We start from the raw sequence: 19,453 nt of genomic DNA, 5'->3' as shown, positions 1-19,453 counted from the left end.
AAAAAGAAGCGCTCCAATGGCTGGTACCACATTAAGCATTAAACATGCAACACACACATTGGATCTCAATGGTGCTGGGCCCAATGGACATTATTTCTGGTGAAAAGTAAAGAATTGAGTTTGGAAACAGCATTATGTGCTAAAGGAAATAGGGAGAGAAGTCTGCTTCTGCTGCATGTGTAAGTGAGGCAACAGAAAAAATACTCTAAAACACTCTCTGCAACTTACCCCCCCAGTCATTAAAACAATTGAGTCGAAACAGACATAGCTTTTCCCATAGAGCCTTGTATGAACCATCAAAGTTCTTACACTTCATCAAACCAACAAGTAGATGTGATTGAAAAATTGTCTCTATCCACCAATGATTTAAAAAAAAAAACACCACCACACACACACACAAAAGAAACCACCAAAAAAACCCCCAACCCAGTGAGATCATCAGGAGATACCTTATTTATTCATGAAGACTAGCAGCTCCCCTCACCTATATATAGTATTCTACAAGGCTGAGAAATGGGGAATCTAAATCCAATTACACTATTAAGGTTATGCACATGGAGGCTAAGAAAAATATCCATATTTCATTCTTGAAACCCCAGCTTCAATTTTCCTATTTTTTAATGTGAAGTTCTATCTTACATTTGAAGTGTTCTTAGATAGCTGTGCTGAAACACACTATTCCTTTTGCATATACCTTGGTGACCTTCTTTCTGCCTTTCCCACCACCCCAGTCATGAATCTGATAAGCCACAAGGCAGCTTGACAAAAAAGGTTTCTTTTCAGAGCACACTTAGTGCTGTTACAGGTTACATCCATTCCACTTTTCAGCTAGAGAATGGAAACGGGTCTTTTCTGTTAACTTCCATTTATTTTGTTCCAGCTAATAAAAAGCAGACCAGGACTCCCACTCCTTCCCCCTCCTTTTTTAATAAAGGGCTGCATCCCAGGCATTGTTTTAAGCCCCAAGGAGTTAAAGGAACTAGCAGAGGAATCTCTGCTCTTTAAATTACTTTTAGCATACAGCACTGTTGCAATTACAACATGCAGTTACTGCACTAGAAGGCACTAATTCCAGTGCCATATGGCTTCAGAATCTCATTACACTGATCTGCTTAAAGTGATTTCCTAACTGACAAGCAAAACAGTTTTGGTCACCTTCAGCAGCAGAAAACAAGAACTCTGCCACTGTTGGTGCACATTTGCTCCCACACAAGCTGCCAAAAGCAGGAGTGAGTATAGCAAAGATCAGAAGACAACCTACCCCAAAAGAACTTCTGTTGCCATCTCAAAGCCCTGTAGGCATCCAGGGCTAATCAAGAACCATTACCATCATTATTTTAAAAAAACTAAATAAGCACCAGTGCCATCACTTCTGGATTGGAGAATCTGGGAGATCAGGAGATTAGTGGAAACTTCATAGACCAAGCAGTGGGCCAGACTTGCTGTTGCACCTGCAGGGTTTATTTTATCTAGCTCTCTTGACCTCTGCAGCTATGCACAAACAGAATGCATTCCTGTTCTGCTAGGCATCTGCTTGGCAAGATAAACAGATTCCCAAAGTTACCAATCTGTAACTGGTACAGGAGTAAAAAGCAGCTAGATCCAGGGTTTGGGCTTGGATGCCAAGTTATTCCAGTCTTGATGATGAAAATGCCTAAGTGAGGCTAAAAGCCTTGCTGTGCATTACATACCCAAAACATTGCTCTTGGCTTAAAGAGAAAGTGGAATAAAATGAAAGACAAGTAAATGCAAAAGGAACAGATGAGAGAGTTACTGGGTAACCCAGAGGTTGTGATCCATAAAATTGGGCATGTCAGGCCATCATTCTCCCACACTCCCTAACACCATGATCACCTTACCACGCGTGCAGCATGTGAGAGGTGGATGCACAGGCACGGTCCTTGTGCCACTGCCCTCCAGCAGTAGCATAAGTGCTGGAAAAGAAAGTTTCTGGACATTAAGACAGGGACATGCTTTTCTCCTTTTTGTACTCTGCCACTGACACACCGAGTTACCTCCAGTGTGATGGTAACCCTGATTCTCGCTGGCACCCAGAGCCCTGCACTGTTCTTCTTTCCCTCCTCTCCTTCACCTTTTTTCTCCCTGCAACCAACCACTGGAGCACTTAGACTGCAAAACAGCTGCTGGATCCATGCAGCCAAGACCACCAGGACAGCTTCTTTCTCTGAGAAGCAGCTGTGCACATCCCCTGACAGAAACAGCATTTTTGTTGTTGTTGCAATTCATAACTTGAAGCAGATAAAGAAGAACCAGAAAGACACAAGGATAAAAATAGGATCTGTAAGAATCACAAGGGCTGTTGATACTCAAAGGCTTTTGGACACATGCCAAACATTAGCTGAACAGGAAGAAACAGCTTCTCACATTACAAAGTACAGTAAAGGCACTTCCAATATTTTATTGCCATCTCTCAAACACTCAACATCATTACTAGTAGGGTGGGATATTGGACTTTAGGGACTATTGATTTTTTTTTTTTCCTGTCTGCATGTCTGTGCACTGAGGTTCACTCAGTTACTCTGAGCAGTTCACAAAGAAAGAGGAGCTCCTATCCAGCCTTTCATTAACACCAAGGCTTTGACAGATTGGGCCCTCTCAGCTGGCAGATACACATCAAACACACTCCTTTCACATCCCCAAGGGCAACGTTTGCATCCTTCCAGGGAAAAATCAGTCAAAGAGGAGTTACTCCTTCTGGCCTAGCAACTGTGAAGTGCATGGTCTTATTTTTTCCGTGACAGGGCTGCTGTCAGAAACCAGAGGTCTGTCCTGAAGGACCTGCCCACATGGTAGCTCCTCAGTGCTGGGCACCTGCAGATGAAAGACTGCAGCACTTTCCTCTGCGCACTCACAAGTGCAATCACACAGGACAGCTGGACACTTGCATACACCTACACTCAAGCAGTAGGAATTTGTCCTGCTCAATGCACGATGCTTCAGAACTGTTCCTTCCTCATATCCACTCACAGACTGAACCCATGGGCATTCCCAGTTTGCTCTCCTCAGCTTTGTCTTTAAACTGTCAGCTGTAATGGATTATAAGGTTCTAGAAAGACACATCTACAGGCTGATTTCCCAAGTTACACCAAAGTCTGGCATGTAGCAGAAAAAATAAAGATATGGATAAACTGCTAGCATGTGCATCAGTGTACATCATATGTACACTTCATTTACCTCCTCCCCACCCAGAGTACTGCACCACACACCAGAGCACAGCAAGACCAAGACACTGCCTCACCACACACAACCACACTCCCAACCCTCTTCCTCTCCTCCCCAGTGAGCACAATTACTGGCTTTCATCAGCCTAATCTGTCTTGATTCTGTAATGTCTTATAATAGGGAAAACTGACAGGAAACCAAGAGTTTCAATCCTCTGTCAAAACGAAGCAAGAGCTGCTAAAATGATATGGAAAAGAGCCAGCTGGGACAGACAAAGCTTGAGCATAAAAGCTGTCTTTCCTTTTGTTGCAAGCGTAAAATTATCCAGGGACCATATACACCAACAGGCAAGTATGTCCACACAATAAAAATAAGATTTCTAAGTCAGCTTCATGTGCAGAAACGTAGAGCTGCATCTGAGATAACTTGTCCTACAAGATGCAATGCAAGGGTTCCGCTATATCACACCAATGCACAAAGACCTTCCCTGTCAACTCAAGTGTCCCACTATAAGGACATGCAGCGTTCACGCTGGGATGTGTTAACCACTGCCTGCACCAGGCCAGACCGCCAGCCAACAAATTAAAGACAGTGCTTCGACTTCAACAGTACTATGGGCTTAAAATCACCTAAAGCTGAGTGGTGCCATGTTCTGATGAGGTACAAAAAAAATTGCTCTTTAGCCTGCCAGAAAACCCCACTACAAATGCTTTCTGCTGACCAACACAGATTAACTCAGTAAAACACATCTAAATCCCACATCCGTTTATGGACCTTAGTCCCAATAGGCATAAATCCACTGCATGGAATATAACATTCGATAATGCTTTGTACTTCTCCAGTGATTCTCAGCTGAGCACTTTCGTACCACAGAGAGATTGTGACTCCCATGAAATAGGCAATTTCCCATTTAATTGCCAATAAAAGGATATAGTTTAAGAATAATATTTTTGTTTTGTTTTATTTGAGCATGCATCTGAGAACCATTTAAAGAAGGGGGGAGCAGAGGGTAAATAGGAAGTATTTTACCTGAAGTTTTGCCCCACAAAAGCAAAAATTTGGGGATGAATGTGCTAAAAGCAGATATCCATACATCTCCCACTGGCTCGAGAACCCTTCAGACTTGGTTTATACTGAGGGATATCTTTACGTACAAAGACATTCTGCTTAAAGAAGCAACAGCAAAATAGTTTGAAAGCAGCTAAAAGCAGTAGAGTCACAATTAGGATTATTCTGTTGTCAAGAATGAAACCACATCAGATTCAGCATTTGAAGTGACTCACTGTTGAGGTGACCTCAAAGTGGACGGGGGGGGGGCACAAGGATGAAGTAGCATGCCATCCTCCTAGCTGCACCCAAATATTAGTCTGTCTGCACTGGACTTTTGACTCTCTGAGGTACTAATGACCTATGCTTTCACTGGTACCACCTGGAGTCAGAGGTATCCAGTCCTTGTTTCAAAGTTCTATAGCAACACTGACAGATCAGCGTGATCTCTCCTGCACCTGCAAACTAGAAATATTTGCCAGCACTGTCTCAGTAGCAGAGCACCCTTTCCAATCAGCTGTACTCACAGCATGGCTCTGAAGATACTGACAGAGGCATGCTGCATACAGGCAGCAAAGAAGGTTGAACAGCACATTATCAGTACATATGTACCACTTGAAGAAGAAGTGAGTAGATGACACATCTGCTGGAGCCTGCACTGATTTAAGAGGGATTCCAGCTCCCAGTGCTTCTGCACTAATGCAGTCAGTTGGTAGAGACCTCTTACTGTGAGGACTTTCGTGCCAGCTGACTCCACACCCTGGCAAAGAGCAACACCGCCATAAGACAGACCCTGCTCATCTAACCAGTGCTTCTAGATAGCATTAAAAGGCAACTATAGCACCCAGGAGAACATATGAAAGCCAACCTATCACTCACATTAATTCTTAAGTGATATAAAGACATTCAAAGTAAGCAGCTTCTTCTCAAATGCTGCTTCCTCTTAAGATATTGTAATATCTAAAGTCTTTACTTTCTCTTCCACCTCCTATAACCCTGAAGGCTCCAAGAGCTCTAGGTTAACAACTAATTCCACAAAATTACTATCTACAGTCATTCTGCCTAAAAGAGAATCTAATTGTTTAATGTGCTGGTGAATAAACAATAGTTGTTGCTTGCAACCCTAAGCTCTGAAATATCCATAGGAACTCTTACAAGTAATTATTTTTCTGTCTTTCTTAAGTCTCCAAGCCACACAAGCTGATAACATTGGACTCAGCTCACATTCCCAGCCACCTGCCTGGCCTCCAGGTCTCCCATGCAGCTTTTCCAGCTTCCTGGTAGCCTTCACCCTCCTACACACACTTAAAGCATCCCACACAGCATACAAACTTCAATCTTCGGACAAACCTTCCATACAACTTTCAGGTTACCCATACAGCACATAACCTTCCAGCCCCTCTTTTATATTTCCTTCCACACCTGAAAACTTACCTTCTTATTTAATCTCTTTCAGCTGGTATCTCTTTCACAGCTTATTTGGAACAGGCCCTGTAGCAGTTCTCCATGCCACTATTAGTGATAACACATACTCCTAATTGCTACCTGCTTTTCAGGTGGGGATATAATAGTTTCACACCCACTTTAGCCTTTTCTTTGCTGCTCCTTTGTAACATAAATTCACATAATTCTACACAATATTTTTGTCTGTCTCTTGTTTTAAATATACTTGCTTCAAGAATAGCAATCAACTGTGCAAAAAATAGAGCAATATTTTTAATTACTTCAGAAGCATCATAAGAATCCACCAATTAACTTTAAAATCTTAATACAAATAATGAAGCAAAAGGAAAAAATCTTCAGCTGGGAACTGAATCTCAAGGTAATCATACAATTTGTCTAAGATCAATTGCAATTACTACAGTAAAGCTGGAAAATAAAAGGCGACATACCAAGAAATAACCCTTTCTTGGCTGCACCCTTGAACATGGCACACACAGTGTTTCTCTATTTTATATCGTTCCTAGATACCTCCATCTTTTCAACACTGTATTTTAAAACAGCATCTTGCCCATTAAAGTTTTGCAGTGTCATTTGTGTCAGGCTAATTACTACTATGTACACTTTCAGAGGCAGCATGCCTGGTAGTGAAGGCTGCTGAACTGAAACTGCTAAGAATGAGCTAGTTTGTTGAAAAAAAACCCAAAACCCTAACAAGCAGTTTTAAAATCAGGCTCAATGACTGATCCCAAATATCAGACTGGTAGTGGACATGGCAGGTATGTTAGAGCATATGGGTTATACTGCGAAAATATTTTGCATTTAGCAGCAGCATGTAGTCAGGATCCTGACTGCACTAATCAACCTTAACTGCCAGAACATTTTTACCTGAGGCTCCCACCAACACACTCTCCACCCAATGCTCCAGTTACGCCATTTAAGAGGACCCCTAGTCCATCTTTGTCTTATGCTCTGTGTAATGCTGTTTTCAGCTGCTTTTTCCTGCTGCTCCTGATGTGTAGTTTAGATTTGCTAGATTAACTCATGCCTGATCTATCATTTGAATGTTACCATCTCCGCTTGGGTACTGTGGAACTGCTCTTTGAGGCGTGAGGATGATCATACCAATACCAGCCTTATTTTCCTGTGAGGTATATATTTCTAATCTTTGTATTTCCTGGAAGATGTTTATGACTTTTAGTAACTCTTGTAGTGTTCAAATAAGTTATAAAAATCACAACAGACGCTCAGATTTACTGAAGGAGAAGCTGCTATAAGTATAGGCTTGCTTTTATATTTTCTAGAGATTAAGATGAAGGTATGTGCTTACTCTTAAATAGAGAAATGGCTTTTACATAAGACTTAAACTATGGTTCCTAAACAGATCAAGAATTACACATATGTAGTCAAGTGATGTCCTTCTCTAGTGTATCCCAGTTTAGATGAAAAGCTTAAATGGAGAACTTGTGTACCACAGTTTTCAAAGGTTCAGCACTCATCTTACAGGCTATTTATCTCTGGAGACCATGCCTTTCTTTGAATTCGTGCTGTCTGGGTATTTTGCACCTTGATGCTATTGTAGCATGAACAGGGAAATGGCCTTGCTGCTATAGGGTTTGTGCACAGACATGGTTACACACTCCTGTGCCCTCTCGTGCCTCCTCAGCAAAAGAGGCAGCAATGGGGACCATCTGAATCTCACTGGATGGGGCTTTATCAACAGGAAGGAACTCCTGGGTACCAAACCCTGCAGTGCCATAAAATCTCTTGGAGACCGAGTGAGGCTCCTCTGTCCAACCATAACACCTCACTTTTCAGCTGATCTGAGAAAGAAATACAAAATCGCTTGACTTTGTACTTGAGGGGCCTTGAAAATCAATAGAAATTGCAGTGCAAAATGGCACTGATGTGCCCTCTGCTGCCCTCTCCCCTGCGGTGGACAAAGCTGCTCCAGCACAGCTGCCATTCCTGAGGCCAACAGACACACACTGTCCCTTCCCCAGGCAGCAGCCCTGCTCTGGTGTCCTGCTGGATGGAGGAGGACGCAGAGGATGACTGCTTGTGTGTCATCTCTCCTCCTTCTCATGACTGTACTGGGGAAACCTTGCGTGGTGGTGGCACCCCAGCTCTGCAGGGGAGTGTGGGACAGGCAGAGCTGCTATTGCAGATATTGGGATAGAATGGGCACAGAATATCACTAACAAACTCCTCTGCTTCTGTCCAACAAAGTGCACTTGGCTGCTAGCTTCTTTTCCCATTCAAGATACAGCTATGCACAAGGCTCTGCTGTACAGCCAGAGTATACTACAACATGATCCAAAACGACAATTGCACGTTGCTGAAACTGATTCTCCGCTAGCTGAAAACAAAGCCAGAAAGTAATATTTTTATGAGCTACAAAAGAAGGACCAAAACGTTTACCTCAAATTGAACTGTGACTTCAAAGTCTGCTGTGGAGCCTCTCCTGGCTTCTGCAATGTGGAAGGGGATAAGATACTAAACGTTGACAACAGTGCAAAATCTGAGACAGATTAAATGGTGGTAGTAGCTTTGAATTTCTATTTTAAAACATGAGGAATTTTGTTTTCACAAAATAAGCTGATCCCCATAACAAGGATTAATCAGATTTTGCCAGCAACCCTCCTGTTGGGAACCTCCACAACTACTGGCATGTTACTGCTGGGAGCTTTCCGATTAGTTATGCACCTAATTACAGCTTAGGGTCATACTAAGGCCATAGCTATTTCTGTTTGAAATAACATTTTCTCTGAATCTTACAAGATCAATAGTGTGGCTCCTATGTATGTCATCAGCTTTGGCTTTTATGCTGCAAACACCAATATTGATCACTTCAGAAATAAAGCCTTGGCTTCAGAGACCTCTGAACCAAAGTGTAATGGGTAAGAGTGAACTTCAGACTCAAAAGGGGGAAATATTTATAGTCATGCTTTGTTATGTGAAAGATTATTGATTAATAACAAGAGGCAAACTCTCCTGATAGTAATTCTAGCCACAGCAATTCTATTAGAATGTGAGCTCCATACCAGAAGAAAATGCATTTGAAGTGTCGAGGTTATAACATATATAATTAACAGATGGCATATCCAAACTTCACATCTCCAAATCATCTCATTACTATTTATCATCATTACAAGAACTGCATGTGTCTGCTGCAGTTCTTTCCGCCAGTACCTGTCAGCACTTGCATATCCTCAGAAAATCCTAACTAATCTATAGATATCACAATAACGATAATTAGAGATGCCAGCAACTTCGGGCCATTCCTCTACCTATTTGTAATTAAAATATGGCTGCTACCTTAAAGGTCTTCAAATTTAAAGGCAACAACCACTCTCATGAAATACTGAAAGATACCATTTCTGGGTTTAGACTTTCTTCACCTCTCCACATTCCAGTATCTTGAAGTGGTTCTCCAGTGTTAACTGGGAGTAACTCCTATAAAATCTCTGGAGCTCAAGGCATGTATTCAAGGAGAGGAGTCAGATCCTGCCAGCAGCTGTTGCCAGGCAGACCACAATGCTGTATGTTATCATTGTTTGTCTTGTATTTATGTCTTGCAACTGCAGATAACTGCTCTCGTATCCAGGGCCAGCTGTAGAGAATTCATTGCCCAAGGGAAACTGGAAATCACACATCTCAGAGTCGTGCAGAGAAAGCAATAGCTAAATGGTTCGCAGCCCCTCATATCTCGTTGCCCTGGGCAACAGCCTGCACTGCGGAAGTGGCAGATCCAGCCTTTCTCATATGAAGTCTGTAACATATGGTGTTAATATATGGATTGATACTATGAAAACCCTACTGTAGTACCTTTGGGGTGCTCACATATTAGGTGATATGGGTGGGTGCATAAACAGTTTCAGGATAAGAGCTGCTGGTTTTCATCCAAGATCTTTGAGACACAGATGGAGATAACTGGGAGAACAGAGATTATAGCCTGCGTTCACGCAAGTCGGGCGTCTGACTCAAGATCCTCTCAGCCTGGCTTTCCTTGAGCTTTTACAGGAACCAACCCAAGATCCCCAAATGAACCCGGGGCAACTCTGAGAGTAGGTCATAAGTCTCAGCTCCCAAGGCAGTGCCTGCACTGTGCTGCCTCTTAAACCTGTTTGCAGCAGGGGCTACAGCTGAGTACAGTCAGATGAAAATATCTGGTCCTGCAGAGTGCTGAGTACCAGCAGTTATCCAGTTATTCACACAGAAATATAGAGCTCTTTCCACCTTTCTGGATCAGAGACACTCTGTTGTAATATTGATGAGAGATCATTTCCCATCACCTCTTTGCAATGTTTCAAAGGATTTTGGCTTCTGCAGCAATTTAACCTTTGCTCCCATGCTTGAGTAATCCAGGTCAGGAATCCATTACTTTTAAAATCAAAAGCTGGGCTAACATCCCAAAAAGAACTTTTGTATCTCTGTTTAAGCTTCCAGAGAGTCAGCTTTGCATTCACTGTAGTAGTCCTGCACTTACTGCAATGGGGTCCTCAGGGAACTTCATCTCTGTTGCATTCGTGTAGCTCTGGAATCAGGGAAGCTCTGCCAACGTGAGGGAGGGCTGGGCTGGCTGCCTTGACGTGTCAAACAAGCCCCTGTGTCCCCACATCAGGAGGGCACTAGGTGGGAGTACCTTATACCAGAGCCAAACCATGGGCGCACCTTTGAGGCAGGCAGGGTACTGATGTTGAAATGAGCGGCAGTGCATCTCTATGAAAGCATGGAGAACCAGTGCTTTGGCTGTGCTTGTTTAGCTCTTGACTGTCTAAAGGATGCAGGACTGAAATTTCATGACAGCAGTGATTTCAGAACAACACATTTTCAAGAACACTCCAAATACAATGCACAGCAGGTGCAAAACAGTTTTTGAGCTATTGTGTATGTGTTGTTCTGGTAAAAAAAATAGACAATCATTTCATGACAGCATGGATTTTTGATCCTGGTAGCCTGTCGTTCCTTTGGCCGTATAGTTTGACATATTGTTCTGTACTGTCAGGTTACTCCAATGGCTGGAAAAGATGGAGACAGCAGCTTTGAAAACTAAATCACAGGGTCCACTGCAAATTGAGATTGTCTGTCTCAATTCAGCACTTCATTCCCTACTACACTGCAAGGAATATTCTAATAGAAAACAGGATAAAGGACTATTCACTAATGTTGAATTATTTGTAGACCTCTGCTGAAAGGGCATCAGCCTTCTGTAATGTTGCACTGAAAACAACAACAAGTGGGTGTGTACAAATGTAATGTAATTTACCCTTGAATAAACTCTGTTGCTTCAGATTTATACCAGCCTGAGTTCACATACTGGACGTGGCTCTTTTCCAGTACATGAGCTCAATCACTCCTCAGAGGCAGTTATGTCTTTAGACTCACAGATGTTATCTATGTTGTGCTTACATGACAGTAGAGCTTGAAGATACTGTGATCTCAACCCAATTGTCCCCTACACATCTGTCCCTATGCCAAAGTGGAGCCTGCTGTCCTTTCCTCCACTAAACTCACAAACTTTTATTTACAGTGTTTCTGCTTTCAGAGCAGTACCTCCCTCCATGCCATGATTTACAGATCACTTAAGGTATTTACAAGTGATGTTTTTCCATCTATGCATGTAAGAGTTGGCTGTTTCTTCACCCTGTCTCCCTCCTGTTACTTGGTTTCAATTATGGCTGTCTGGTGTATTGGTTAGTGTGAGTCACCAAAGCTCACTGACTAATAATGATCCATGTGCCACGTTATCCCTTTCACATCATTCTCCAGCATTTTGTCATGTAAGTAGGAGCAGGCAGTTTTGTAGAGAACTTGGATTTCTGCCAATCAGTGACCCACTGACCACCTGAGGAAATCCAGATGTTACTGTGCTGAACATTAAAGTGAAGTACAACAGGCTCAGTCAGTGGGCTACAACACATCAGCATTAACACCAAACATTTATGGTTTATCTTCTCTCAAATGCTTGAAACAAGCCCAGTACTGAAAACCAAGAGAAAATATATAAACGGGGCTAGTGTCATGTACCTGACACTGTGCTGTGAAAATTATTTTAGCAGTCATGCAAGCCTCACCCAGAAAGGTTCATCCTAGACTGAATGCTAAGTCATTCCTTGGAGGCTAAGACAGGCCTCAAACATGGTGTAGAAACAGGGAGAAAGGAGTAACAGCAATGAAATTGATGAAACAGATGCTCTGGTGCTGCAAGTACCCTCCCAAGCACTGAACCTTTTCCCCCAGGGAGATGTCCTCTCAGGGGATCTCTTGGACTCAGGCACCATATGGAAGGCGACAAAAGGAATTAAATAAAAGATGAGGCAAGAGGTGGAAAAAGGCCCTTGTATTTAATGAGCTGCCAGGAATCGTGATAGATGTCAACTCAGTTTAATTTTCAGCAAGGCCATCTGAGCGTCCCTCTACCACAGAGATGGGAACAGCCAGGGGCTCCTCTCTGCCTCCTTTTGGCCTATTTGCTTTTTAATCTTGGGACTTAGCAGTGCAGTATTGGTCACAACTGCTTACTCCGTTAGCAAGCGATGACTTCTGTCAGCACCAGCAGCTTTCATTGTGCCTGACCCAGAAACCTCACACAGAAGGAAACCTCCTACATTCGCGTTCCTCTGGAAAGTCCCCCTGCGTCCTCCTTCCAGGTAGCCCTGGACTTGCTCTGGAGTGTTTAAGAGGAGAGGGGAAGTGCCACAGCCTGACTAGCTCACTGAATGATGCTGCAAGAAGTAATTTTTCCTTTGCCTGTGACCTGTGACCTAAGCTACCTCTTTCTTCTTTTATTTAATTATTATTTAATAACCAACATCCCCTCGCCTCAAAAAAAAAAAAAAAAAAAAAAAAAAGGCAAACAAAACCCAACAGAAAACCACAACATAGTGTTTGCAAAAGTCTGCTCTGGAAGGCAGTAGTTTCTGCTTTCTGTTGTATTCAAACTGCCACAGAGGGCTAACACTGTTGGAAATACGGCCCTCAGACAGAGGTGCATTCAGGAAAGCCCTGAGAAGAGCCAACCCAAATAGCAGACACATTGACTTGTGTGCAACTGAAATATGCATCTTAGAATAATTCTTTTGAGTCCCTACTACTAATGTGTGGCCACATTAAGGAGAGTGGACTGAATAGAGACCACCAATAGACAAACTACAGAGCCCAGCAGAGCCTTCTAAGGATGCACAGGAGCCACTGCCTGGTATGCATAGCTGTAGAAAGAACCATGGGCACCACCAGTACTAACAGCAAAACTTGGATCCTGCCACCTGACTTTCCTTTAGTAATTTCCTCTCGTGTTACACACTCCTCCATGCATTCACTCCAAGAAACAAACATCAACAAGCCATTACTGAGGTAGGCTAGAAAATAAAGGGCAGAGGAAGACTGCTGTAGCATTAGATTTAACAGCAGCAATGTGGAAGCTTTCGAAACAGACAGTGACCCACAGACTGACAGATTGGATCACACCTCAGTTCCATCCAGCCTAGTACCCTGTCTCCAACAGCCACCATCTCAAAATGTGTAAGTGGAAAGTCTGAAAATCCTGCAGCAAGCAGATGGTGGATGGTAGCTACTCCTATTCCCTTTTCTCCGCAACCTCCTGGTCTCTTGCTGACTTCAGAATGAAAGCCCAGGGTTTAACAGCCAGTTTTGGGGAGGTTACCAATAAATGAGAAAACAGCTAGGGCTGTAAGCAGCCTTTCAGTTCTGTGGGGCTCTGCATGGCTCTGCTTATTGCATGCTGCTATAAAAGAAATTAACGGTAACACACCTGGATATTGCAGGATTTTTCTAACTTTCTCTTGAATTTTGTTAAGGATGGTAGAGTCAGAGTCACATCCCATGGGAAACAGTATTCAGCTAAAGCAGAATAGACAGCATGTAGGTAAGAAACACCTCTGAGCTGTTCTTTCCTGACACAGAGCAGCCTTAGAGCATGCAACTGTTTCTGCTGGTTCTGCGAAGCTCTTCAGTCACCTCTGTCTCCCATTGCCAAACTGTCATGTAAGTATTTTGCCTTGAAACAAAGACAAACTGGACCCCCAAGTCATAACAATTTCTAATGGACTTTATTTCTGATCATGCCTCGACAAACCAGGTTAGAATGTGGGCTTTGTAATATTCTACATTTTGGGGAGTGCACTAGGCACATCTGCACGTTTTTCATGGATTTCTGTGAAAGCCTGATTTCCACTTTTTATAGACACAAACTTTGCAGCATTAGCAAAATACTTTTAAACAGTGACTTATTAAACAGTTCCAGTGAAACAGCTGCACAGAATGGGGTAAAATTAATAACCACAATGTAGAAACAAAAATGTAAATAAGTAGATTTTTTAAGCTGTGAAATTACAAAAAGATAAATTGTTATTACCTCTCTTTTCTCCCATTCCACTTTCTCATGTGGATTCCCTGAGGTCTAACCAAATGAGCTTATTAGCCTTTTCTTCATGAATTGCATCTTTCTCCTCTCTTCAGTCACTATTTTTGTATTTTGCATGAACTTAATATTTTATGAACTTTGTCACTTCACTAAATTTGGCTAAAATTGGCCAACAGTTCAATCAAAAGTTGTATTGGCGTACAGAAAGAAAGATGCAGCTAACATGATCACAGAAGGTAAATTTTTTAATAGGAGTAGGTTAATGGGGAAAGGAACTCCAAACTACCACTTCTCATTAGCATGAGATCCCAAGCAAATTTTGCAACTAAATTTCTGCAGTTTTCTGTTGCCCTGTTTCATTGGGAATGCAGTGATAGGTGCACATCCCATGTCTGTAAGTTTACTTTTGGGTAAGGAAACCTGGTGTGCTGTGGTTGATGGAAAAGACCAGTTGTCCCTAGATGCTCACCAGAAAACTAAGTAGGACAGAGCTGTAGAACCAGTGGTTCGAAAACAGTTCCTGAAATGCATGAATGCTCTAAAACAAAGGGAAGCATTTTCAGTTGCAGGCAGGGGAATTTCCATTGCCTTGATTTAAGCCATTGCATAGAAGTAGCAGAAGGCCTATTTGATACGGTACCTTGAAATCTAATTTCTTTTAAAATCTCTTTTGAGTGTCCTTGCTGTAGATCAGACACAGATCAGAAACATTGCAATTGTCTATCCAGCTGTGACATACTAGATTATTTGTGGCTTTGCAGCATAAAACAGATTCTGTGACTTGTGATGCTAAGCCCTTGGCCTCGGACAAGTGCCAGCTCGGGTTATTCCATTCTGCTGACCTAAATTCCTCTCACACAGTCAAGTGGATGCAGTATCACCCTTCGCTTCCTGTCCCAAATTGTAGCACTGCTTCTCTTCATGCACACTGATATTTTGCAGTGCTCCTCAGAGCTGGTGATTAAGTCAAGAGCAGTAGGAACTGACCCACCATGGTTAACAAATAGGAATGTTAAGTGATTGTGTAAGTCCTAAGATTTCCATCCTAAAGCAAGTTTTGCCACTGACTTTCCTTTTGATCTCCATCAAGTTGCTTAAATTCTTTTTTCTATTCATAAAACGGGAGATTGGGCAAATATGAGTGTGTAAAACCAGATGAAAGCTGACATGAATATATGGGGGTTTCATTGCATATATTATTTGTGCAATGTACGGCTTTCTGCAATTTCATATCAGTGCCTCCCCTACCAGGGACACTGACAGACGGCTCATCTGGATTCAGTTGTCATCTGAAGATGTGAGGAGCTTACAACTTAATTGTAAGTTAAGGGGAGCCTCTAAGAAAACCCTGCCTCTAATGTGCTGCGGAATTCATTACTGGTAACAGAAAAGAGCCACACTCTGCTGTTTCCTTTTGAGACAGCTGATGTCAGTTCTGGCAGCTCCATCTTATTACAAAAACATTTTAAGAAAAAAAAATAGGGAAAATGGGGCACTGGGTGGAGGTGCTTATGTGCGTAACTGCACCCAGAACGTTGCCCACACAGAGCAAAGCTGGCATTAGACTTCTGGGAACCAACTGCCAAGTGTGAGTGGGTAGCAGGTGCACAAAAGCATATTGTGGTGGGCTTCACAAGCTGGAAGAGCCGTACCATTCCCACATGCAGACAACCCTGTTGTCAGCACCAGACATGTCACCCAGCAAAGCTTCCTCCCTCCCCATCACAGAAGAGCTGCCACTTGCCCACCTACCCAAAGGACACACTTTTTTCAAAAGGGATGAGTGTTTCCCCAACACCTCCCAACAATCAAGTTTAATGAAAGTAGGTTAAATTAAAAAAAGAATGTTGATGCAGTTTTGGTAACAAGATTGGGTAACATTTTGTGCTAAAGTTTGGAGAGCAAGCAGAAAGCCTGCTAGTATTAACAAATTATTCTGTCCTAGACACCTGTGGTGGCCCCATTACCTCACGCACATCAGGGCAATCAGGAGTAATCCCAAAGAGGCTGAGAGAGCACAGGGCTATTTACCAGATGTAATTTGGTCCTCTATTCTTTGACACTGCGTAAAGACCTGCTACAGGGCAGGGTGCATAGTACTAGAAAAGTACCAAGTTAGGACAGCTACTGTGGAGCAGGTAAATAACTTCAGTACTTTGATTCTAAACTGGGCGAAGCAGGTAGCTTATATGAAGTCTGTAGCAGGATAAGAGGCTTTTTAACAAGCACGTGAACTGTCTAACACAACATGAGTCAACTAATGAGGGATCAAAGCTTCTGCCCAGGACAGATAAGTTAAGCTCCAGGCAATTAACCATGTTTGTGACACTCTTATTGACACATTAAAACTAAACTCATGTTCTTCATGAGTTCTTCGTCTACTTCATACACACCAAAATGATTCCATAAAGATTTTATTGCAAATATAAAGGTTTTTCTTTTTAATATTGCCATAAAGTTCTTGTTTGGCTTTTTGCAGTTTTTGTGAATAAGCTTCTTCCCTCCTGCTATTGACTGAGCTGAGAGCTGTGCTCCTAACCAAGAGCTGGCTATATTCTAGACAGGTTGAATGCCATCAGTCCAAGCGGTAATAAGAGGGTGATAAATGCTGTAAAAATACTAAACATTCTAAGGTGTGTTCATGGTGAGGAACCCCCTCAGTTTGCCAAGGATAACAGCCCTTTCACTTGTCTGAGCTGTGAAGATTCCCACTGAACTTTCAAGAGACCCCTGCAGCTGCCCAGGAATTACTGTTTCAATAAGCTACTCCTGATTCACTTAATGCAACTCGTGTTACAAGGTGTGATTCATAAACGTGGTGCAACATCAGTAGGTTTGGAAGAAAAGTTCTGCCTTCAGCCAATAACTTTTTTTTTTTTAATATTACTTGCTTCCATTCTTGTACAGGTGCTTTTTCTAGTTACATGATTCAATAAAAAAGTGAGCACTGTCTACAAACAGGCAGGCAGAATCCACAAGTAGGGTCTGTTTTCTAGGTCTTGAATGGCTGGGAAAATGGTGGCATTCTCCTTCCCCGTTGGAAGCTGGTGAACTAGGCTCTTGCCTCAGTGTGAAATGGAAAAAACACAAGATCTGTGTCTCCCCCTAGTACTGACCTGCTGACTAACCTCCAGGAAACCAATGAGACTCTCTAGCTTCAGCCACATGACCCAGAAACCTCTCTATTTGTCAGGGAACAGGGGAAAGTTCATTAACACCTTTCTTGTGTCCAGAGCGATTTCCTACTTCGATAAATGCTGACAAAATACTATGTTACATCTAACAAATCCCTCTTAACATCAAGGAAGGTCCTTAATATGGATGATGGGGATCTGTATTGAATCTAACAGGAAAACCAGGAGATGCACAAATCTCTGGCTCCACTGAAATACTCTTCTTAAAAAAATTAAGTGTGCCTCATATTAATTTCTAATCTTCATAATAAAAATGTGCATTCATGTAACTTTGTGTCAGTCTGAATGTGCTTCATATTGAATCCCAAATCTTCATAATAAAAATGTGAATTAATGTGACTTTATGTCAATCTGAATTCGTACAATTGCAAAGCAACTCATGTTGGCATCACTGGGTCAAGAGGCTGACACTGCAAGTTCTCCTGGAAATCATACTCTCTCCCCCACACCAAACCCCTGCTGAGGTTATGAGAAGCACCAAGACTGACCCCTGGATAAAAGCCTGGAGAGATGATGGGACCTGGTCTTAAGCATTCAGTTTAAATCTGCTTTTGTGCTATTTCTTTAGGCAAGCTACCAATTTCATTTGCTTTCTTAAACTTTGTTCAGCTGCTACAGCTAATATCAAACCCAAGAAGCATTTTGGTCTAAAATCTTAATTGTATATTCTCCAAAAGCCACATTTTGGACACACTCTGTTTCATATACAGATTTAGCAAAGTCAATGGCAAAGGCATTTTGGGAGCCTGTATATCTCTTTAGCATTCACAACACACAATCCATTAAAACACTGACAGCTATAAAATTTGCTCCCATGCAATTCAGCTAAAAATGTTCTCCTTGCATGATTTAACACAGCCACAAACTGCTTTAATTTAATTGTATGTAACAGAAAAGGGTGTCCCAAAAGCTTTTCTCAGTTGATATTTTAATCCCCAGCATCTCCTACTATCTTGCTAGTTTTAGGTTATTTGGTTCTTTGTAGTTAGATCACCAAAGCCAGCAAGTGGGTAGCCAGCTCAGACTTACAAGGATGCCAGTGCATAGTACGGGCCTTACCTGTGTTCACTAGCATTTGAAGGTTAGCAAACAGTAAAATCAAGCCCAACATGGAGCTCCTGGGATCCTGCCCTAGCACCTTCCAGAACCCTTGAAACAGCAATGGCAATAAAAAAAGACTCTGAGAATGGGTTGTTCTTCCAGTATCACAGGCAAATGCAAAGCACATTAGCAACATGCTGTTGCTTTAGCATCCTTCCACCACCCCTTTTTCTCTACCACCTCCCTGCAAGCAGGACTGTGCTTTGGTGTTTTACACAGATCAGTTCACAGGTAGGACACTCTCTGCTCTTGTTTCTGTGTTTCAGAGAACGGCATGCTTGAAAAACAAATGAAACCGTCAATAAAAGCTGTCTAATTGCCCAAAGCCATGGGTTTGCAATTTGCTGATGGCTCCTATTTCACGCACAGGTGTGATATTGTCACACAAAGGTTTCCTGCCTGTACAGAGCATCAGCACCTCCTGGGGGAATAGAGCCCCCAAATCTACACAAATGTAGTGAGAAGAAAAATAAAGGTGTCTTACCCACATGGGTGATAACCGTAGTCAGTCGCTGGGTGAGCTCCTGATGTGACATCTCTTCTTCTTTTAACCAAAAAAGCATTTCACACAGGGAACTGCACAGCATCCAAAAAAAGATGCACCCAGAGTGGGAGGCTGCACACTCACTGCCTCGCTTGCACACAAAGCGAGGACCACTCCCACGGCACGGCCCTTCCAGCTCTCACATCTTCTGCCGGCTGCTCACCTCTTCCAATTTGCTGCGGTCCATGCATGGACCTAGAAAAGCTCCTTTCAAAAGGGGATTTTACCCCCTTTGACAACAGGAAGGGAGCAGGAGTGGGGAAATAAAAAAGGAAAAAGAAGCAGGCAAGTTGTCTGCTTATGGCTTTTTTTCTCCCTTCTCCCGCGGATGAGGCAAAGGATAAAGAGACAAACCAGCAGGCAGATACCTTCCTCCAGGGAGACTTTTGGATGGTGATGCTGTGAGTCAGGGAAAAATCCTGGAGGTAGGAATGGCATCGGGAGGAGTGGAGCTGGCAGGCGAGCTGTAACAGCAGCAGCTGCTCTGCGACGCTCTCTTCACCAGCGTGCCTGGGAGTCGAGAACAACCCACCCGCAGCCTCCAGCACTCCCCCTTGG

At 42.7% G+C, this 19,453-nt stretch overlaps 1 protein-coding gene across 1 annotated transcript in view; it reads right to left on the bottom strand.

The window, feature by feature from the left end:
* The window catches only part of MCF2L2 (MCF.2 cell line derived transforming sequence-like 2), a 181,291-nt gene extending 162,046 nt beyond the window's left edge, over positions 1-19,245 (bottom strand). The window contains exon 1 of the mRNA XM_040613219.1: positions 18,836-19,245. Coding sequence (XP_040469153.1) covers positions 18,836-18,938 — 103 coding nt within the window. The 5' untranslated portion in view covers positions 18,939-19,245. The remainder of the gene's footprint in view (positions 1-18,835) is intronic.
* Positions 19,246-19,453: the final 208 nt, after the last annotated feature.

The sequence above is a fragment of the Falco naumanni genome, chromosome 13, assembly GCF_017639655.2.
Source record: "Falco naumanni isolate bFalNau1 chromosome 13, bFalNau1.pat, whole genome shotgun sequence".
Taxonomy (NCBI): domain Eukaryota; kingdom Metazoa; phylum Chordata; class Aves; order Falconiformes; family Falconidae; genus Falco; species Falco naumanni.
Note: the sequence above shows the minus strand (reverse complement) of the source record. Positions and strands in the feature narration are given on the sequence as shown.